The 24,288-nt window shown below is 39.5% G+C and overlaps 1 protein-coding gene across 2 annotated transcripts in view; it reads right to left on the bottom strand.

Moving 5' to 3' along the window:
• Positions 1-23,593, bottom strand: part of LOC137089162 (ephrin type-B receptor 1-B) — a 319,379-nt gene extending 295,786 nt beyond the window's left edge. For both annotated transcript variants that reach the window (XM_067452662.1, XM_067452663.1), the window contains exon 1: positions 23,370-23,593. In XM_067452662.1, coding sequence (XP_067308763.1) covers positions 23,370-23,439 — 70 coding nt within the window. In that variant the 5' untranslated portion in view covers positions 23,440-23,593. The remainder of the gene's footprint in view (positions 1-23,369) is intronic.
• Between the last annotated feature and the right edge of the window lie 695 nt (positions 23,594-24,288).

Below are 24,288 nucleotides of genomic sequence, written 5' to 3'. Positions count from 1 at the left end.
AGTTTGACACGTGATCCAAACTATTGAAATCGCGTGACATTGGCGATCCAAATCACTGATCGATTTACTGATTCAAGGCCGTTTGAATCTTTATTTGAGGAACACGGAAGAGAAGACAATGCTGATTAAAGTCGTAGTTTTTGTTATTTTTGGACCAAAATGGATTTTTGATGCTTCAAGAGATTCTAATTAACTAACTGATGTCACATATGGACTACTGTGATGATGTTTTTATTCCCTTTCTGGACATGGACAGTAAAGTGGGCATAGACTGCATATGCTCTGGGACTAAAATATAAAATATCTTAAACTGTGTTTTGAAGATAAACAGAGGTCTTACGGGTGTGGAACGACATTACGGTGAGTCACTAATGACATCACTTTCATTTTGGGGTGAACTAACCTTTTAATGACAGACATTTTTAGGTGAACTGGCCCTTTAAAGGAAGTGTATAAGATTGTGGCCAAAACTGGTACTGCAATCACTTTTACATTAACGATTAATCTGTAAAATTTGTCAACCAGTTTTTTAACCGCAATGCTTAAAAACACAAGCAAATGATAAGCTTTCCTGACCAATGCAATGACACATGAGTACAAAACCACGTAGAGACGATTGCCCCAAATGTCTCCCGGTATATCAGCCACCCCTGACTGCGCCACTCAAATCTAAGTCACATTGTAATCTACAGCGTCCATAATAACTGTTTTATTTGATAATGTGATGCTGGTAGTTATTTTTTTCATGGGCAAACAACGCTCACTTTTTCTTTATAAAATATAAAAATCTAGCTTCAAATGTCAAGAAAGAAGAAGAAAAAAATCATGGAAAGAAAATGTAAAGGAGAGAGCAAAGAGAAGAGAATGACTCCAGAAACTCTCATCTGAGAGACTGGGCTGTATCTGTTATTTATGTGGAGATAGTTTGGACGTCTTGTTGCTTGGACAGACCAGTGGGGCTGATCCCCCCGCTTCTACACCCCATTAATTTACCTCGCCATCGTTGCACATCGCCATGGGAACCTTATTACCACACTCTTGCACTCTCTAGTCAGCGCCTTTTCCGAGCAGATACAGTTGCTTTTCAGAAAACAGAGAATGAAATGGGGAAAGAGAGAGAGAGAGAGACCGGCAGAAGCGAAATCAGCCTTCACCTCCAGTGTAGAGGGAGTTGGAGAATAACAACGAGTGAAGCACAGATCAAAAGACAGCGGTTTTAATAACTTTCAGCCGAGAGGACGGACAAGACAACAGCTTGGAGGTGAAAAAGGAAGAAAATAAGAGGATGCAAGATACAGATAATGATCTGAGCGAACGCTGGCCCCATTAGACAGCAAGACGGTTTGTGTGTGTCCACCTGTCTGTGGACGTCAGCGACCGCCGTGCCGCTTGTTAGAACATGGAAGTTTGTGTCTCAGGGGAAGTACTTGAGCCGGAGGTGGAATCTCTCAGACATCTTTCCCTCTTTTTCTCCTTCCATGGTTTCTCTCTCACTCCATCTCCTGCCGTGACACTTTCATATTCAGATAAGCCAGGAACAATGGCACACATGCCTGATTGAAGCATCACGCACATACGCCTCATCACACCGCCTTGTTAGGCCGACCAGGGAGGCAGACGAGACAAAGGGACCAACGTCCCACTGTGGGAAATTATCTCAGAGTTTGAATCAGTGCTGCAGAAATGGCTGTCAGGGATTTTGCTTTTTGTTTAAGGGTACGGATGACGGCTGCCACTGCGTCATTGTGGTTATTAGTGCCATTTGCTTATTTTAAATAATTGATCCTAACCTTAACTTCTCTTTTTCACTTCCCAACATGCACTAGTCTAATGCAACAAAATTAAACAAACTGTGTGTAAGAAACGTATTTCAATTAATCATAAAATGGTCCTGATATGTCACTAGATCTATTAAGAGATCATGTTCATTTCAAATACTTATATCACTGACAGCAGTAGTCCGGTCAAGATATTGTCATTTAAAAGTTGTTGTTGCAGCCCTCAAATGATGTTGTTGTTGTCATGTTGTGTTTTAGCCTGAAGCTCCGCCCTCCACCTATCTACCAATCAGAAAGTCAGTATTGTTTGGGCATCCGGGTTGCCAGATCTGCTCTAGTCACCACAGCTGCAGCTACAAACGTTCCTGCTGATCCTGCAGCCGATCTGGCAACCTCGAGTCAGGGGGGAGGGGGAGAGGGGATAGTGATTGCAGTACCAGTTTTGGCCACAATCTTACATACACTTACTTTAAGATGAATACTGTGTCTGAAATTGGAAGCTGTCTGAGTAGGTACTGAATTTGAATTTACTCCCCGACCTTAAAAAAAGAATGTTCTATAGAGTATGAATATGGGTAGTATGAATGAAATTCGGACGGACTACATCCGCCATGTTGTTACTGTTGTTACTCCCATTCATAAATCTCATCCCATGGCCTCATGGGATAGTAAAGTGTCTATTTTATGCACACTTCATAATCTCAGTGAAAGTAGTAGTTAATTCGGGACTTTATACTGTTTTTAATTACTATGTATTTAGACATACTACCGTATTTTCTGGACTGTAAGTCATACTTTTCGCTTTTCATAGTTTGGCTGGTCCTGTGACTTATAGTTAGGTGTGACTTATGAATCAAATTTATTTCATACTGACTGAAAAGAATAAACATATAGCTATGTCTACAGCTGCTAGAGGACGCTCTATGCTGCTTCTGTAGCCTGCCCCTGAAAATATTAACTGAAAACAGAAAAAAAAACTGTTAACTGAAATATTAACTTAAAGACATCAACTGAGAAAGAGCATTTTGTTTGTGTTCAGTCTATTGCGCAGCTGAGCCTCTCCCACCAGACCTTTGTTCAAGCACCCGCCTGTGGACTCGTTCCTCCAGCTCTGGCCATCTTGCTTTCAGTCCACGATTAGATTTCTTTGTTTTCATCATTACAGTTAAGGTAACCTCTGCGGCTCCCGCTCTCCACACTGCTTCTGCCCTGCCAACACTTGCACGTGCAGTGTGAAGCTTGCCTTATAGTCCAGTATAAAACATTGACTTATAGTCCAGTGCAACTTATGATTGTTTCCTTCTCATGACACATTTTTTGACTGATGCGACTTATAGTCTGGAAAATACAGTACTCTTTTGGCAAACTGTTTTTCACATACTATATAGCAGGAAAGAATTTATTTTTGGACGCAGAGGTAGAGTGCAAGTGCAATAGTGCCAATTTCTGGAGTGCCCGGACAATTTTTCAGGCCTTAGTAATTGGGAAGTTTTTTTCCCATAGGGATTGTTATAAAGACTTCCTTAAAGAGTTATAAGCCATGAACCAAAACAACAGCTACGAGGTCAAATCCCAACATTACAAACATATATGTGAAGCAAAAGAATATTTAAAATAAGAGAGAAAACATGCACACATTGGATTTAATGAAAAAAACTACTATCCCATGAAGCATTGCAAATGACAATCAAACGCAAAGAAGAACAATAGACAAATATGACACTGTTGATTTAAAGATGATGACTGTATATAATGAAGTAAAAAAAAAAAACATGTATTCAAAAAATTTACTAAAATGGCTAAAATTTATAAAATAAAGTTAAAAAGTAGTAAAAAAGATTATAAAACGTATTTATGTACATTTTAAATATTAAACATTCTAAAATTAAAATGACTGAAAATATAAAAAAATAAAAGCTAAAAGTTCAAAATATTAATAAATACTATATATACTAAACTAACGATGGCTAGAATAGAATCCAAATTAAGAAAAACTGTCCAATCAAATACATTTTAACTGCGTTGTTCCTCAAGATTTAATTAATTCCTATGCTAATTCCATCTCATATTTCCCAAAGTCTGTTTAGCAGTGACTCCCTTCTGTTAATGAACATTTATAATGACCGGACATCTGCAATTGTCCAAATAATCCATGCAAACAGATTCTATTTAACAACTGTGACCACTTTTAGATGCACACTAGCGCTTTGGCTCGTTTGGCTGCAGCGGGATACTAACCTGCCTTTACGGTCACTCACCGACCACCCACTCGCCGGATAGAAACTACTGCTGTAAAAGTGAACAGATTTGTGTCTAGATACGAGCTAGAGTGCCAATGGGCATGAAATCCACAGCCCCCAGAGATGATACAAGATCAGCGTCATAAAAGCCCAGATGGCTGATAGCCTGTGGCAGACCTGCAGGACTATAGATGGCCATTCCACTATGGCCAATTATAGCAATCTCAACATCTCCCAGGAAAAATGAATGGCTCGGAGCGGGCAAAGCTGAAAAATGGTGTGTCCGCTTGTGGGGTTGTTTCTAAACAACTTCAATTGACTGTTCAAAAAAAGGAAGGAGTACTACAAACCAATGCTTTAAAAGACGAATGCATAGGAAGCAGGCCCAATGTGTATTCCGTTCATTAGAATAATCTTTATCTGTGTGGTGGATTGCTACGATTCCCAAAAAGACGGTATGATCTTCTGGCTAGCTTTGTCGTTGTTGTCGTTTTTTTGATATATTATCAGGCTTGTCGTAAGTTGAATCATTAACGTCATTGAGATGCCGGTTGCTGCATAAATCAAATAGTTATTATAGTGGAATATCCTCTTAAAGTTAAACTGTGCCATTTGTTTCAGATGTTCTCCTAAACAAGTGTAAATATCCAATATAAATGTATAGTTATGATGAACTGTTTCATGAGTTAATATTTAACATAACATACTAATACATATAACAAAGCATTTTAACAAAAAGCAAGTACTCCGATCAGGCATAACATTATGACCACTGACAGGTGGAGTGACACTGATTGTCTCTTCATCACAGCACCTGTTAGTGGGTACAATATATTAGGCGGCAAGTCAACGTTTTGTCCTCAAAGTTAATGTGATAGAAACAGAAAAAATTGGCAAGCACAAGAATTTGATCGAGTTTGCTAAGGGTCAAATTGTGATGGCTAGATGACTGGGTCAGAAAACTGCAGCTCTTGTGGGGTGTTCCTGGTCTGCAGTGGTCAGTATCTATCAAAAGTGGCCCATGACACCAGTCCAGGAAGCACTATAGGAAAAAGGCAAGCCGACAGAGGCAGTGTGATGCTTTGGGCAATGTTCTGCTGGGAAACCTTGGGTCCTGCCATCCATGTGGATTTTAATTTGACACATACCACCTACCTTAGCATTGTTGCAGAACATGTAAACCCTTTCATTGAAACCGTATTCCCTGGTGGCTGTGGCCTCTTTCACCTGGATAATGCGCCCAGCCACAAAGCAAAAATGGTTCAGGAATGGTTTGAGGAGCAAAACGAGTTTGAAGTGTTGACTTGGTCTCCAAATTCCCTAGATTCATGGAGGCCCCACCTGCCTCGACGGGTCAGGGCCGATTGGCAGCAAAGGGGGGACCAACACAATTTTAGTCATTACGGTATGCCTGATGTAATATGCCTAAAGTTATATTAAATACTTACTTACTTATATCAGTTTGTAATCAAAAAAGCTCATGCAGGCAATAGAATCAAGGTGTTGGCCGACCACGTGGGCCAAAGCTGCTAATTAATCTGCTATAATGATGAGGCAGCAGCCGCTCTGGCTGGAAGCCATGCTCACCCCTATAGCACACCGCTGCAGTCCAGACACCCCCAATCTGGCAACCTGCTGTAATTAGGGCCGAGTCGCCTATTTCCCATCACCCTGCATGCTTGGAAATCAATACTTAATTACCTCCAAGCCCTCCCTTTTCAGAAACACACACACACACACACACTGGCCCGAATAAAAAAACTCATCGTATACAGGAAGCTACTAACACAAAAACACATACAGAAGAATAAAGCTGCCCCTCAACCATCCATTTGAACATTCAGGATCTTTTCACCTCATTTTCTCTTTCATCCTTTCCTGCACGGCCGTTTTCTGTTTTTTCTTTCCTGCCTAAGCTGGAGATTACATTTATGGCAAGAGCACAGTGAAAAATGTGTTTGTGATGATTCTGCATAGGCAAAGAGGTCATAACTCAGTCTTAATGAGAGAGAGAGAGAGAGAGAGAGAGAGAGAGAGAGAGAGAGAGAGAGAGAGAGAGAGAGAGAGAGAGAGAGAGAGAGAGAGAGAGAGAGAGAGAGAGAGAGAGAGAGAGAGAGAGAGAGAGAGAGAGAGGGCCCAATCAACTGCACTGCCTCTGCATTGCCTCTTCACACATCAGAGATATTACCCTGACTGCAACGGAAAAAAATAACACCTGACAAACTGCTTTTTGATGAAATATTAATGATCTAATAACATTAGTCAGCCCTCCCGCTGACCCAAACCTTGATTTTCTGAGGTGAGCTGATTGCGTGTGGCGAGTAGTTTAAAATCAGTGAAGTTGAGGCGGAACCGTCGCGTTCAGGCACACGGTATTGATGATGCGTGACGCAGTCGAGGGGGCAGAAGCTCCGAGAGGAAAACACTGCGTCAGGTACAGGATGTCAAATCACAATGCTAATGATGCAAGCATAAAGTAGGTCAAGTCCAGCTGTGATTGGAAACATTTTTATTATTTTTGTTATCCTCTCTCTTTAAACTGGAAAAACTATGGTTATTGCTAACATTTAGGACTAAGGATTTGAACGAATCCTACAAGTTCAACTTTGGTGCCCAATGAGACCTCTGTCAAGTGTAGTCTGCATTACGCACCACACGTTAAAAGAGTAGCACTACAAACAGTAGTCAAGAGATAACCAAGAAAAATGCAAGAAAAAATTAGCAACTCACATTATACTCAAGTGAGAACAGGGATGAACAAAACAGATGCTGCGTCCCAATTCGCCTACTTATACTACGTCCTAAAAGTATGTACTCTTTTTGTGAAGAAAAGGTATATACTTTTGAGTGTGTAGCAGAAAAGTATGCAAGCTTCGGGACATACTACCTCGCCATCTTTAACGTTACGTGCATCCCTTCACCGTTTATCTGCCCCGTCAATCATCGTCAGATTCGTCACAGTTCAAATCCTCCACATGCAGATTAATCTCCTACCGTATCGGAACGAAATGTAGCCGCTCGTTGATCTGCCATGTGTGGGTCTTTGTGGGTCAGAGACTCTCCTCATGTGTTTGCAGTTTAAATATAATGATGCATTTAAAAGTTAATGGCCAAACGTGTCATTAAAAAAGTTCACAATGCTGCTGCAGGTGAAATATAATGTGGACAACACTGAATAAATATATTTTTGTCGGGTTAAATATTGATAGTTGGTCACTCAAACCCCTTTATCTAAACTTCTCTACTTAACCGTCGAACTCGCCATGTTTGTAGTTTTTTAACGCTTTTTATCTGCGTTTGTAGTTCTAATCGAATCCTCGTCCAACTCGCAATGGGTTGTGGGCAATATCAGCCGTTAGAGTGCCCATCGATCCAAACTACGAATTCGGACCGGAAATAGTAAACCATCTGGGAATCTTTGGAATACTCTTTTCAATACACTACAAATTGGGACATTAATTCTATTTCCGAATACTTTAGGATGGATAGTATGCAAATTGGGGCGCAGGGAGGGAGTACTTACACAGGCTTAAGGGAACACAGGTGAACAAAATCAGTAATCAAGGCGAACTAAACTGTAGGAGGGAATCAATCCAGCTATGTCTTGAGAGGCTACTACAAATTTTTGTTTCGTTCGTAGCAACTTAAAGCTATTAAATCACCACCCAGAAAACCTTAGCAGCCACATACCAACACCTAAGAATAGTAGCTAAAGCTAACTTAGTTCTAAAAAAGTTCCTGGATGCGGTGTACTAGCTTTTACACATGCATTTTGTTATCTAAAGTTACATTTTGTGAAATTCAACCCGACAGCGATCAACTTGAGCTAAGCATATTGAGTATTTATCATCTCTACTAATGGCTCGCTAAGTGTATAACATCGTAACTTTATGCTAAGTAATGTTATGTTAACTATATTAGGCAGCTACGTGTGCTAGTGATACATGCTTTATGAAAACATAAACCAAAAAAATGCATAATCAAAATGAAAGATTACCTGTCCAGCAAAAATACAGCCAGCAAGGACTCGTTTTTCAGCCCCTTGAGGTCCCTCAGTTCTCGACATCATTGGAAAGCCACTCCGATATTTACTCACGTGTGATTTTTTTGTTTATCCAAAGACTTTATGTGCATTCCCTTTTCTTGTACTGTCTTCTTTTTTTGCATTGTTTGCCTTCGCTGACTGCAAAACCCGGCGCTGTGAATTTTGAACGCTTTTGCTCTTCCTAGGGGTGCAAGAGAGAGTGACAGTCGCCCAAGCCAATCATTTGTTTCGTCCCGGATGAAAATAATGAGCGGTGTTTATTGCAGATTAAACCGTCTAGAGTCACTCGATTTTTTTACTCTCTTTTTCAGAGTACTTACATTTGAATTATGTATTGACATATAAAGAAAGTTTAAACAAATTTGGACAAAAGTGTTTTAAATCAGGAGTCTCAAACTTGCGGCCCACAGGATGATATTTTGTGGCCCCCTACTTGACATCAAAGTTTAGTGTTGGTGCGGCCAGCGCGTTGCTCTGAAAAACATTTTTGGCAGAGTCGTTGCGTGTGCAGCGCTTTATGCCTCACTTTGTGTGTGTGTGTGTGTGTGTGTGTGTGTGTGTATATGAGAGAGTTAGCTCGGCCCTCTCTCATGCAGTATAATTGGTTGACACCGCGTGATTGACATGAACAGAGGCTGATCAGACCGGCGAAATGAATGTGGTTTAACGGCGCTCAACAGGCCAATCAAATCAAAGTAGGTGGTTTTACATTCTCTTTTGGCTCGCGCTCATGCCCGCGCAGTCTTCTCACACACACAAACACACACACACACAGACGAGCGCGTCAATCTATCGCATAATGTCGTTGCGGAGAGAGACTATTCTTTCCGATGAAATTACAAAACTAAAAAAGCACACACACAAATGCAACGTTTCCATGCTCTTAATCACCGATGAACATTTTAATGAAAAAAAAAAAAAACTATATGATTATATTCATTAGAACTCTGAACATTTGAGATGATTTACTAAAAGTCTACTAGACCACTGAGGAACTCAAATATAAGCAGCAGATGTACGTATCTATTCACTCATGCGAATAATCTGGGGACTAATAATATATTTGACTACAATTAATGCAAATATTGTTTGCAAATAGTCCCAAATTGATTATTTCCCATTAGACCTAGAATTTCCTAGACCTAGAAATGGGTGAAATGCTGTTTCATGCATACTGAGCTTTTTACACTGTTAAAGACTTGGATTCTCATCCTAAACATAGACAAAGTTTCAAAAACTAATGTTGGACTTTGATGGAGTATTTCCGGTTTCTCACAAGTTTTGGAGAGTTTTTTTCGAGTATGGGTCCGCTTGACGTCGACAGAGCGTAAGGTCCTTGTATGGGCCGTACGGGCTTTTCTCCCAGAAGGGTGCGCGCGCGTGACTAGAGCGAGAGAGAGGAAATGCAAGCCCATAAACACTGCTCTCAAGGTGCAGATCCAGTCACTTCAGAAGTGCAACACTTCTGCCACGCTCCACTTTATCCCTATGGGTGACGTCAAGCGAATTCAACGCTTCAGCACAGCCTTCCGGGACGGCAGCGCTGCATTTGAACCGATTTGAACGTAGAAATGACGGGAAGCTTCACAACATCGCTTCAGTCGTGTCACAAAAGTGGATCTCCACGGTCACTGCTGTCAGGACTTCACGAAATCAACAGTAACCAAAGAAGTGTTTTTGACGGAGCGGTCCCAAGCGATAAAGGTTCGGTCCTGCTTTAGAAGCAGTCGGTGAGTAAAACTGCTTCAAACGTCTGTTGTTGGCTATCGTCGCGTGAGTAAACATCAGTAAACAACACGATCGTGTATTACGTTAGTTAATTTATCAATGGAGCATGCGATCTATGGTGTGTGTTTAAATACATTTGTTTAGCTGACCACTATAGGTGTCAGTTTGTTTATTGTAAAACCACCGAAACATAAACCTAGCGTTCTCACAAAACGTGCTTCATCATTCAAATGCACTAATGGTTACTCCATTGTTGTTCTATGTATAACCGTTTTGCTTGCTACTGCTAAGGTTTAGTCGCATACAATAGTCCATAAACCAAATCATGTCCTCACAAACTGCGAGTAAACACACACAAATGTTGAAAGGCCACTAAATACAGTACATACCACAAATGATATCCAGATATCATTTTATCTGGATCATATTTGTATTAGTTGAATCTGATTGATAGCCATGGTTTATTTAGGGTAGCGTTTTCTTCTCCACGCTTGAAGACGTCACCGCTTTGTGCACACTCATCATTCTTTAGCTCCGCCCACTCGATACGCCTCCAGGCGCTCGTGTTTTTTCCGGAAAGACTCGGTACAGCCCATATTTCTTTTATAAATATAATAAAACTAAAGACTTTTCGGAGATATGAAGGATGCAATACTACTCTATAGGTACTCAAGATTGACATGAGATTGACTGAAACTGAGTGTTTCACCCCCCCCCCCCCCCCCCTTAAAAAAGAGGACAGAAAATGACATTGCAAGATGGACTTGAAACTGTCTGCATGAGTGCTACATATGTGTATAAACATGAACCAACTTGAGACTAGGATGGCTTGGAAAACTGTCAGCAAGCTCAGAATGCGGCACTAAGTTACTGGTAATATTTTACTGGTAAAGCTTGTTTTTGCTTCACTCTTTCAATAACAACCATAAAAAAGAATATATTAGCAGCTCAATGACTGAAAAAGTTTCTGGGAGAGCGACTGAGAACTCTAAAAATCAACCCAGCAGCCCCTTCATCTCCCTCCGCCCCAGTGTTTCTGTCCCTCACAGACTAATCCAGGGGCTCAAGAGGTGAAATTAAACCATTATGGCAGAGCACTGGAAGCAGCTTTCATTAAGAGAGTAATAAATGAGCTGCTTTGTTTCTCAGGCTCCTTAAACTCAAAACCGTCTTTCATACATCCAGATCTTTACAGCCCCTCCGTCTGCAACCCAAACACAGCCATGGACTCAGGTTTCACCTCTGTTTGGAGAGGTGTGTGGGGGGGGGGGGGGGGGGGGGAGCAAATGAAAAGACGATGGGAAAAAAAGACCAACAAACTGAACAACTGCATCCATTTAACCGAGTATACAGCGGGAGAGGGAGAGTGAACAGAACCAATTACTGGCTGCTCTCTGGGCAGGAAGCAGAACTCGCCGTCGCTGCCTGTGCCGACTCAAGTTTTAATTAAAATGCCTTTAAAAAAAATAATATAAAAAATGACAGTGCAGGGAAAGAATGAAGACAAGGAGAAAAAAAAAAACAGTCCCAGTCAAAACAGTCCTCACAACGGCTTTTGTGAGGTGCTGGGGGAAGTTTGGGGGTTTAAAGCAATAGTTTACTTGAAAATTAAAATTCTGTCATTATTTACTCACCCTCATGGTGTCCAAAACCTCCATACAGGACACACAATGATGGCTTCTCAAAATCTACAACCGTTCTTTGTTGTTATGCTGGTGTAAATATGCCACCAAGCTATCTACAGTACATTTACTCATTTTGCAGATGCTTCTCCAAAGCAACTTACGAATTCAACAATGATTTATATGGAGGAAGCGTCATCCAAAGCAAGCACCAACCAGCTGATTTGTGATAGTCTTGAAGCATCGGTTAGAATAGGTTGAAAATCATAAACAAATCAGTAACATTTTGCACCATATGGCAGCATCTCCCAGAAAAAGTGTTTATGAAGTTTAGAGATACCACTGCAAAATCTCCAGCTAGTATTGAACATACACACTACAAATCAAAGGTTTACAGTCAGTAAGGTTTTATTTTATTTTTTTACAAATTAATACTTTTATTTAGCAAGGACACTTTAAATTAATCAAAATAGGCACTAACCAATGATACAACTATATTACAAAAAAAATCTAATGAAAATGCAGCTCTTTTGAGCTTTTTATTCATCATTGAATCTAGAAAAAAACAACGTTTTTAACAAAAAGATGATTCTTGAGCAGCAAATTAGAATGATTTCACATTATGGATCATGTGACTGCTAAAAATTCAGCTTTGCCATCACAAATATACATTACATTTTAATATATTTAAAAAAAAAAAAAAAAAAAAAAAAAATATTTTAAATTGTAATATTTTAACAGTATATTTATCAAATAAATGCAGCCTTTGTGAGCAAAAGAGACTTTCAAAAACATAAAATTAGCTTTAATTCATATTTTTTCTCGTAAGACAATCCATACAATGAAAGTTTACATTTTGAACATGCTTAAATCAGTTGCGGCATTTCACAAAAAGTCCTTCTTGTCATACAACAAAATTCCCAAAAAATCGAATTAGCCTATATCTAACCAAAATACGGACAAAAATCCACAAAAACTTATCAACAGACTTAACAAAAAATAAAAAATAAAATAAATAAAAAAATACTGAAACAGCCCTGTAAGCCTTCATTATGACCTAACCAAACGCGATACATGAGAAAAATGATATTTTCCATGTTAATGAGTTGTTGTTGTTGTTTTCTACTAACCAACCATGTTGGCGATTCACAACGATTCTATTTTACAAACATTTTTATTTCTGTGATAAAAATTTGTTATTACAAAGTATGACGAGTGCAGATTATGTGCTTTATGTAAATGTAAAGGGAATTTAAAGTGAGTTAGATATCATTTTCGTGACCTTTACAAACTAAGCAGCTATGTTCGAACTGTCAACTCGAGGTGAACAAAAAAGTGTATTATATGATTTTTTTTTAAATATCAGTCACTATGCATGCATACATTTTTAATCATGCTAAAATTGTGTCATATTTGGGAATTCGATATTGTACTTATCCGTTTCGTTGTGAAAGCCATCAGTGCGCTGCAGAGAGAGTCCACTCACACTATTCTGATTGGCTGTGACTTTTGATTGATTGATCTCTGGTTGAGTTTGGTTTGCTGAAGAAAATCTTGCTGCATCGAGTCTCTGATCCCGTCTAGTTAGGACACGGGTTAGGCTGTTTAAATTTACTTTTCAAAGCTGCAACATAACTAACTAGAAGCAACAAAAGCTGTTTATTTCCCCTGCTTGTCTGAATGCCAGGGTATGGTAACTGCCATACTCTGCCATACATAAACACAGCCATAACTCAGCCATAATAAATCACAAATTAAGTGAATAATGACTTCAAGTCTGTTCCACACAAAGCTATCGTTTGACTTCAGAATCTGACAATACTTTTATGGTGTTTTATTGTTTTTGTCATTTTTGAATGTTGACAGTGTCCACGCCCATTCACTTTCACTGTACGGAAAATAACATTCCTCAAAAAAAAATCTCCTTTGTGTTTCACAGAACAAAGAAAGCCACACAATAGTGTCGGAACAGTTTAATTTGTTGGGTGAACTGAACTATCCCTTTAAGTAGGCCTGAAGCTTGGCCTTAACAACCTTTGGAAACATACCACAATAATCAATTCACCCTGCCACAATCTCTCCTCCGGACACACTGGGGAGGATCCCATATCTGCTGACGGGGCCACTTACCCAATGCACCATTTGACCAGTCTCACACAGAGAAAGAGGAAAGAAAAAAAAATGGTGTTCTAGCTCTTTCTGCTGATTGCACTTACATATATTCGCTCTGCCCCCAACCAGGTGACTTTTAAATCATCCGATAAAATGTTTTTTTGGAGGGTGGGGGTGGTATTGTGTGACGCAAAGCCATAAATCCAAATAGACAGCGCAGCACTTTCAGAGGGGACTGATTTGTATGGCTTTTTTAAAATCTAAACTCACGGTTCAGTGCGACAGAGCTGCCCTGCTTTCCAGCTGTTTATTATAGTTCTTTTGCCCAGCTTCTCAGTGGATAACCTGATAATTGACACAAGATGATTATCATTAGATAACATTATCAAACCAAGTAGAATATTTTCTCACAACCGACTTCTTAGACGTTTGCAGCTGGACCCAATGTGATTTTAGGGGACATTTGCCATTCATCTCAGTTCTAAATGTGCACAAACACATGCCCGTTTGGTTTAACGAGGCCATTTCAGACCTCGTTTGCCAATCTAGTGATGCTGAAAAAGCCACAGAGCGTAAAGTGAGAAAGGAAAATCAGAACCCATAAAAGACATGAAACCAACAGGGCTTTGAGGTCTGCCGATCCCACCGTGATGCCACACACCAACACACAAACACACACCCCATCGACCATCTGGCTGCCGTGTCTGGAGAGTACAGCGATCTCGAAGGACCGAAGATGGTCTCGCTGAGCCGCATCACCCAGATGCCCTGAAGCAATTTATCAGGGTCCAAAACTGCAGCAGGGAGAGTGTGTGAGCATGGATACATAGATCGAAACACCTGGATACTTCAATCTGATTTATGACAACCCAAACTACCCTGTTAGCTGGTCACCAGTATATGCTGTGTTTTGGAAGCTGACGTCACCACCAGGCCTCTTAACCAACAATAATCTTTGATTAGCCAGATTCACAGTAATGCTGATACACAAGCTAAACTGCCATTATAATAAACTGCCATAATTATGATATCACAAAAAAAATGCTATTCATCTTTAATTTTGTGTTTTCAACCAAAATAAACAAATAAATCTCATTAAAATGTTGCATTTTATGTCTAATATCAAGGTGCAATACCACCACCTGTGCTGGAGAGTCAACTATAGCTACTGACACTTGATTATTTAAGATATTATCGTGTAGTATTAACATAATATCAATGTCTCAATTATATCAGTTAACATCAAAACCAGTATTTTGTGACACCCCTACACCAAACCAGCATTTACCATTACCAAACTCAGCTATAAACAGCATAAACCAGTCTGAATCTACATGAATTCTCAGCTAAAAGCATGTACTGAAAAATGTATTGTTGGTTCTGTGTTGGTTAATTAAGTCTATTGAACATGCAATTAACTAGATCCACACCAAACCAGCACTAACAAGTGTAATCCAACCTGGGCCAACATAAAATCTCAGTTTTACTAGCAATAAACAACATAAACTAATACATAAATAATAATAATAAATAATAACATAAATAATATTATTATAAACTAGCCTGAATCTACATGAATTCTAAGCTAAAAACTTAAGTGCAAAACTTAAAGCTACACTGTGTGATATTTCCCCCCATCTAGCGGTGTAAAGGTATATGACCATCCAGTGAATAATAGTTTCTGTTCCTCTCAATTCCGATTTCGTTTTAACTCCTACGGTGGCCAATTTAGTCCAAGATTAACATGGCAATCCCCCTCTTCACATTCAACACGGTGCCATCGAGTATTAAAACGTGAAAGGCGAAGCTTGAATTTATGGGTATGTCCCTCTTTGTCTAATGTACTTTCAAGATGGAGGCGCAACATGGCAACCAGCATTCTAACCCCTCACCCGTATGTATTTTCAATGGCATATTATAAACTTACGATAATACTTTATTACTTGGAAGAAGTAAATATACATTAATGAGCACATATATTTTTGAAAGAACTAAGTGTTTTTAGCTAAGAATAAACTAAAAAAGTTACACAGTGTAGCTTTAATTAAACTCCACAGAACTATCACAATCCAACACTACCTAGATCAACACCAAACCAGCATAATCCAACCTGGACCAACATGAATTCTCAGCTAAACTAGCAATACACAGCATAAACTAGCCTGAATCTACATTAATTCTCAGCTAAAAGCATGTACCACAAAACTGGTGGTTCTGTGTTGGTTAATAAGGGTGTTTTCACACCTGAAAGTCCGCACCAAGGTCCGAACCAAAGTTTGTGTTTGGAAATTTGGTTCTTTTTGGTTTGCTTTCACACTGCAGTTATGTCAGCGCACCAAAGAACTTTACATGACGCACTGGCGTCCTGTCGTCATCATCTCTGTGGGCTGCATCTTAACATTGATTGGTTTGTTAGCGGACGTGCGTCTGACGTCAGTGTGTTGTCAATTCAGCGGCTAACTTTGACAAGAATGAATGAACAGACGCATATCGTTGGCAATACTGTTAATATTATGGCACTACTATCTGCAGCACCAACTATACTCGAGGCAAATTCACCAAATGAACGTCCTCGTTGTGCAAACATTTTATCGGCGCCGACAGGAAAGGAGGAGCTCCTAGAAGGCTTTAGCCAAACAATGTGTTTTATTTTAGTTATGTTTAAATATTATAATGTTATTTTTAAATTTCATCTAGGCTATATTGATTATGAAACGTGCACAGATGTGCAATATATGTCAAAGACATCGAGTCAGAAATAATTTTGACCACTTCATTAAGATTTCTTTTGTAGAAAGCTTTGTATTTTGTATCTTAATTTTAATAAATGTTTCATCATTTGCCTGAATTTAATAAATAAGCTTAAATAGCAGACATCCCGTGATCATTTGCGTTGCACATGAACTGGCGGTCTCATAAATAAACCGAAACTCAGCATAACGTTACTTGTCTCACAGACATTAGAAATACATTAGAAATATGCGTGAACGGAATGCTCTGCTTGTGAATATATATATATATATATATATATATATATATATATATATATATATATATATATATATATATATATATATATTCACAAGCAGAGCACGCCGTTCACGCGAGCTGACATGACTACACAAGCGGTTCTGTTTAAAATGCTGCGCGATCACTGCTGCTCACGTGTGCTGTGAGTTTAATCTGTGTTTTTTTCACTAATCCTACACCAGAACTTCCTGTAAATGGTCTGAAAGTCCGAACTATACAGAAAATGCTTTCACACAAGAAACGAACCGAACCTTTGTTCAGTTTGGTCCGGACCGAGACTACCTCTTTTCGTCGGACCAAATTTCGTCTGTTTGGTCCGGACCGTGGTCCGAGGGAGGTTTCACACCTGTAATTTTGGTTCGTACCAAACTGAAAAGTCCGAAAATCCGGACCAAACAAGGTAGGTGTGAAAGCACCCTAAGTCTATCGATGTTTTTACCTAGATCAACAACACCAAACCAGCACTAACAAGTCCAACCTGGAAGGACAGGAATTGTCAGTTAAAACTGCCTAGAACCACACTGGCCAGAATAATCCAACCTCGAACAACATGAATTTTCGAGATCAACCAGCCTAATCAGCACTAACCAGTATACGGTTATCAAATCTGGACCACTGTAAGGTCTCAGCACCAAACAGCATAAACCAATCTAAACCAACATGAAATTAGGCTGGCCATTTCAGCAGGGTATGCAAACTAAGCGGTGTGCTTTAATCCTCCTAAATCTACATTTTGGTCACCTTATTGTGAACTCCACTGCTGGAGCTGTCAGCAATCAGAAGAGTTGCTCAATTTAAAAGTCAAATGACAGTCAATACACATACACACACACATAATGAAAAGCAAACAGCTGTTTTTCATTTAAACATCATCAGGTCAGCACATCCATAAAGCCATGGCGGCCCTTTGGCCCTCACATTAATATTTAATAATGCAAGTCTGTGCCTTTAGTCTTTTTGAGTACAATTTCGACAAGATGGGGGGGCTCTTATCTCTTTCCATCATCTTTCTGAGCAAGCGTTCATTTAGAGAGAGATGAGCGATCTCATTTGCAGGTGCATTAGTGCTTTTCGCTCGCTGCTCTCTGAGCCTCAGAAGGGCTGACAGAGATATGAAGAATAGAGGAAACACGAAAACGTCCTTTAACCCCTCCGTGCACAAAGATGACTCAGTCTTTTAATGATGAAGAGGCTTATATAATAAACCGTATAAGAACAACTTCCCTCCCCCTTAGCCTCTCTGTGTGAGCTTGCTTATTATTGCTGCTTTTGCTTTATCCAAAGGGCTATCTAAAATACTTGATTCTGATTGGTCAACAGCAGCATTCTGAGGTCAAATGTATTTGTATAACAACTACTAACTTAAATTGTCTATAATAAACCAAATCATTAATATTTCAAACAAATGAATGTATTATTTTAGAAATTAGCAGAGTAATAAGTAGGATATTATCAGAAATAAATAGATGGCGAAAAAGAACATGGTGGTCATCCTAAATCTCACCCAGCATGGCACAGCAAGAGAGGGATAAGATGAATTTGCATGCCATGGACAAATGGAAAAAAAGAGAAAGGGAAATAGGAAAAGTGTGGTCAGCATCTGTAGCTCATTATTCACATCAGCTGCAGTAATTTCCAACACACAGACCTGTCCACCCTTAAATAAATTATGGGCACATTGTGTGCATTAAGTCGACTGCATGATAGAGATTGATTGGAGAGAAAGCATGAATAAATCCTTCCTCAAACAAAAAAAAACACAGATGAATGTCTGCAAGTGTTGTAACTAGGGTTGTCAATAGATTTATCTATTTAAATGCAATTAATCAAACAATCAAATTAAATATATAATAATACACTGATGTAATTTTACACTATAATATAAAATCTAAATAAATAAATAAATAAATCAATAAATCAATAAATAAATCACAGACAGGGCTTAAATTATGCCAGGATGAGTCCTTAGTTCAATTATGACATCTTAGTATCTTTTATAAACATGACTTAGAAAAGGGTTTTAAGGGTGTGTTCACTTCTGTTCATTTGGTTCATGTGGTCCAGACCAAAGAAAAGCAAGAAACTAAAGATGACTGGTCAGCTTTTATTATATATATTTTGTGACGGAACTTATCGGACAGGCAAAACAATGCTGTGTGCGGGGCCAAATTGCTTATTGTATGTGCATTTCATAAATGATGGCATTTTGACCAGCTGAGAACTCGTAAAGAGCTTATAAAATGTGAAAAGGAGTCAAATCAGCAGCAGGAATTCCATCATCACACACAAAACGAAGATCTGCTGCAAGGAGACGCGGTTGTTCTAGTGACTATGACGAGACAAAAACAGGTATGCCTATTTTAGGGTTGCATCTTGTGACATCATGTCCTGTTTTTGGTTTGATTACGTCTTTGGTCCTTGCTGCGTTCATGTTTCATTCAAACCGCAACAGAGTTTGTTAGGAAGCGGACCGAGAGCCATCTTTTCAGGGGTCTCGGACTGCTTGTTTGGTGCGCACTAGGGTTCGGGCATCAGCATTAACACATATTCAAATGAACCGCACTAACAGAGCGATCGCACCAGAGTTTGTTTTAATCCAACCAAATATGCCAAGTGTACACCCCAAGATGACCTTAAATGCAATTAATACACTCGATCAGTCAATCTCTCTCTCACAATAATACAAGATTCAATGAGAACAAACGTCGCTAGGGTGTTGTGCGGTGATACAGAGAACCGTTGGGTGAAACGGTCATTGCCGTGTTTCTTTGTGAATAAACAGAGCTATTGGCCAATCAGAATCAAGGACTGGAACTAAACGTTTTATAACATACATTTTAGCTTAAGCCTCGCCTGTAAAAACCATGGGAAATTTGTTAATAATGTACATATTTGAATATGTATACATACATATCATACGCAACTGAAAAAATGATTTACTGACTATGATGTGACAGGTCATTTGAGGTCAGCTAAACAGAGTACCATCTCATGGTAGTACCATCTCCCTGCAGCAAGTGTGGATAAACTCCACTGGGTTCCTTTGTCTCTGACAGAACAACAGTGTTGAGCATTGGCTCAGGCTGAGGTGAAGTCATTTGATAAAAGAACTCTGACTGCAGCAGTAACGGAGGACAGAACGAGTGACTTTAGAGGAGGCTTGTTTATTTGGGCCAGTGATGTGGGAACAAGGACTTCAGCGATGCACTTACTGACATGACCACACTCTCAGACCTCTTTAAATGGTGGGGGCTTGACCGAGGGTTTGGATGTCTGAGTGAGTGTGTGTGTGTGTGTGTGTGTGTGTGTGTGTGTGTGTGTGTGTGTGTGTGTGTGTGTGTGTGTGTGTGTGTGTGTGTGTGTGTGTGTAGGCTAAAGTGCTTTCTGTAACGTATTTGATGTTTCCACAGAGAGAAAAAATGTCAACATGACAGCCCAATCGAACCTGCACTTAAAATCCTGACTGAGCACTTAAATCCTCCTAAACGCACATGAAAAGCAAACCGATATAAGAGTAAAGATCATAATGGCATTCTTCAAAATGAAGCAGATTTTTATAACCGTCATCAATTTCTAAACAACTCGACTGAAAATGTAAATGAAACTTGATAAACCGCACATCACTATGAAAGCCAACCCAACTTACTATTGTAATGCAACACATTTCTAAACAACAGGATTTATGTAAAATAAAAAAGTAAATTAGATTAGATTGAGACCGGATTGAATTGCGCAAAATGTTTTTTGTATTAAAACTGAGCCAGATGTTTGAAAGTGATGGGTAAAAACTATAGGGGTGTAAAATGAATAATTTCTATGATGTGTACGATTTTGTATTGATGTCCATAATCGATTATAGCCTACTGACGTTTCTCTGACGTCATTCGTCGCATGCATATTTCTCACGCTAGCGTAAAATGGCAGAGGGAGGTGAAACGCAAAAGCGAGTAATAAAAATCTGCGACCACTATTTTAACATTTACATCGGCTGAGCGCGTTTGTGGGTGCGAGTGTGTGCGTGCGTGCATGTGAGAATGCAACGCATCATTGTGCATTGCAATATCGAATCAAATCATAGATGATCGGAATCTAATTGAATCATGAGACCAGTAAGGAGGCTTGTTTCCACCACAGAATATAAAATAATAAAAGGTAACTGCGACTTTTTATCTCGAGATTCGGACTTGTGAGATATAAACTCGCAATTGCAAGTTACAAAGTCAAATTTGCGTGATATACATTCAGAATTGTGAGACATGAAACTCGCAATTCTGAGAAAAAAACGTGTTTATATCTCACAATTCTGAATTTATATCACGCAATCCTGACTTATTTTCTAGAATTGTGAGATATAAACTTGTGAGTTGCAAGCATCCATAGATGTGACGACTCACACCCCTAAAAAACGCGTACTTGGTTATTTCATTCAGTTTTCACATTCTGATAAAGATTAAGAAGAATGTAATGTGCACAGATGAATTATGAACAATAAAGACCTAAAACAAAACAAAAATGATGGGGTCAATCCAGACCAAAAGTTACAAAGTCATCTTAAATGAAAAGGGAAAAAAAGCAATATGTATATATGGCTATCGCCTTGTAACATTACCTGATTTACGCATTAGTAGTGTTTCAAAACTGTAATTGCATGTCCGCATTCATAATTCATCACATTTATGGCGTTATTAGGCACTGCTGGTGAACTGCGCTCACTGAGGCATGGTAACGTGTCAAAACGGAGTCACTCCACTTTCCAATAACCCAGATGGTCCCCCAGACCCTCATCTTCCTCTCTCTCACACAAACACACACACTCTCTCTTTTGCGTTTTGTCTCCCTCCCCCATCTCTTTCATCCGCTCTCTCGCCTTCCGAGCCGCACATGGCTTTGACACATTGTTTGTGGTCACCGGGCTGGTTTGGCAATTAGTAGGCATAATCTGATCTGACTGATATAGGCTCAAGGAGAGGCTAATACACAAAAATCTACCACAGCAAACACACTTTAAACCACAAAGGCCAATTGCCTTTCCATTAGCCACTATAAGAAGAGATCACTAACCTCATTCCCTCCATCTGCTGCCTTCAGACACACTTCAACCTAAACGTGGGAGGGGGGACTCTCCTAAATGAATTTCAACAACACTTTCGTCTGTTCTGAATGTCTGAAAACTAAATCAGACACATTAGAGCTTGCGCAGACATCATTTAGTGCTGATTGTCTGTGATAAATCAGAGAGCGTTTGAAAAAAAAGCATGTGCTTAGGCAAAGCGAGTTACCGAGCAGCAAAGTGTTGAAAATAAAACTGTGTGAACTGTAAATTAAACACAGACTTATGCAATACCTGTACGAGTGTTTGCAGACAGGACAGGCAAACAAGTTGTGTGATGGATGGAATTGGAGAGGCAGTGGAAAAGGAAACAAATAGAGAATCTCTTCATGTTGGCTGTGTGTTCATTACTGATCTGGAGACCAATCTCACACACACACACACACACACACACACACACACACAGCATGCCGAACTGAACGTCTGATTTCTGGCGCGGCTGCAACAACCAGTCAACCACCATCTGTCAAATGCCAGACAAGGAGGGATTTTTTCCCCCTCTCTCTTATTTTTGCTGTGTTTCTGGTTGATTTTCAGAATAAATTATTGACGTGACCAGAATACAACACAATACTGGTCTTCATCTATGGTTTGTATTCACAGAATTGAAATGTTCCTGAACTCATCCAATGCGGGTTTGTCAAATAAATAGACTATTTTCTTTTTTTTGGTGAGCAATGTCATTTGTTCACCCTCATGTCATTCCAAACCTGTTTAGCTTCAGTGGAACACAAAAGCAGACCTAAAGCAGAATGAAAGTCACCATCCGCTTTCATTGTATGGTAGAAAGATGCAGTGAATGTGCATGGTGACTGAGGATGTCGGTCTCATCTAACATTCTTCTCATCTCCTTTTGTGTTCCATAGAAGAATGCTTTCTTCTCAAACCAATTTATGACGATGTAAACAAAGAGCAAATGACAGAATATTTCTAGGTGAATCATCCTGAATGTGTGGTTATGGTTTATTGCTTCTTTTTGTTTTAAAGAGTAGCCTAAAGTGTATTATAAAAACTCAGTAAATTGTTACTACCCAAAATTCCACTTAACCAAATTATGTCAGTTTCCAAAAAATAAAAAATAAATAATGTTGTCCTCCAAAAAACAAGAAAATGTAACATTAAAATGACGTCTTAGCCTTTTTAGATCATACATCATCTTCAGTAAACATCTTAAGGTTACCAAGACTCCTTTACACACACATAAATGCTGATATTATGTAGCTGGTAGACCATTTTGAACCAGCTAGTCATAACAGCTTAAGGTGAGCAAAATGGTTTCTCTGGTCCTGACTGGACATTAGCGAGCCCAAGATGGTCATGAACTGGTTTTTAGCCGGTCCAGCAACAGCTTCACACCAGCTTAAGGAATAATGTTTGTTGTTTTAAAAAACAATGACCTACTATGTTCTTTACCACAGTAACCATGTTAAAATCCAGCAGGGTGTAAGTAAATTAATCCAACCGGTTTAAATCATCTCATTCATTCCGCAACACTCAGCACCACGACCATCCCACGTCTGTGGAACCGCCACAGAAACTCCTTCTCAACTCCGGTGGATGCCATAAAGATCTTTTTCCACACTCAACTTAGTCCTCACGGATATATTCCACCGCTAAGAGACATTTACCTGTCAAACCTGAAGCGCGCAACGCGCGTAACACACTCAACGGAGCGCGTAAAGAGACAAACATCCACATATTTACCTTCCATCGCGAAAACGGCCGTTATAGCACAGAGAGTCGTTATTAATCCCACAGTCATGGTAAAAGGCATTGGCCGCTGCCGCGGTGTCCCCTTGATTTTGGAAAACCGGACGGCGTGGCGCGAACGTAAAATCCGTCACTTGTCACGAAGGGTGATATTCCAGCGAGCGAGCGGCGTGGAGTCACATCTCAGGCAGTAGTAAAAGAGTGAGTGGATGCTGCCACGGACGAGGAGCGCAGAGATGAGAGCTTGGGAGAGACTGGCCCCCCCGCAAACCCCTTTAAAATCTATGGACCAATCAGAGACTGCGAGCCGAAAACCACCAACCAATCGCAGACATTCTCTCCTTGCAGCATGCATTGTTATTCAAAACAAAAACTTTTCAGCGATTCTTTGGGTGGTGAAATACGTCTTCGGTTGGAAGGGAAATAGCGAACTCAGGTGGCCAAAAACGGAACTTCATATTTTATATTCAAAGCCCACGCCGATGGAAATCATTTCTCTCAGGTGCTTTTTTTGATTTCGTTGTCATTTGGTGCCACCTAAATCGCAAATGATTAAATTAGACGTTTCTCTAAATATGTCGTTGACTATTATACAACACAATGTTGTTTTTTGACAAAAATCTTTGCATGAAACTATATTAATAAAATTATATTTAATAAAGAACTTACTGTACATAGGCCATAACCACCATGCTCATTGATGGGCATTGAGGTCACCCTAAAAATAGTTTTAGTATTTTTATTTATTTTATTTTTTTATCCTATTCTTGATGCTGCTCAGCTGTACTTCATCACGCACTGATCTGTTTGCTATTAGGATTACCACACACAAAAAAAAACGTAAAAGTTACCTTTTAGCAGACAAACTAGCGTCAATGTCCAAATGAGGTGGCCAATCAAATCACGCTTTACT

The sequence above is a fragment of the Pseudorasbora parva genome, chromosome 9, assembly GCF_024679245.1.
Source record: "Pseudorasbora parva isolate DD20220531a chromosome 9, ASM2467924v1, whole genome shotgun sequence".
NCBI classification, from domain to species: Eukaryota; Metazoa; Chordata; class Actinopteri; order Cypriniformes; family Gobionidae; genus Pseudorasbora; species Pseudorasbora parva.
Note: the sequence above shows the minus strand (reverse complement) of the source record. Positions and strands in the feature narration are given on the sequence as shown.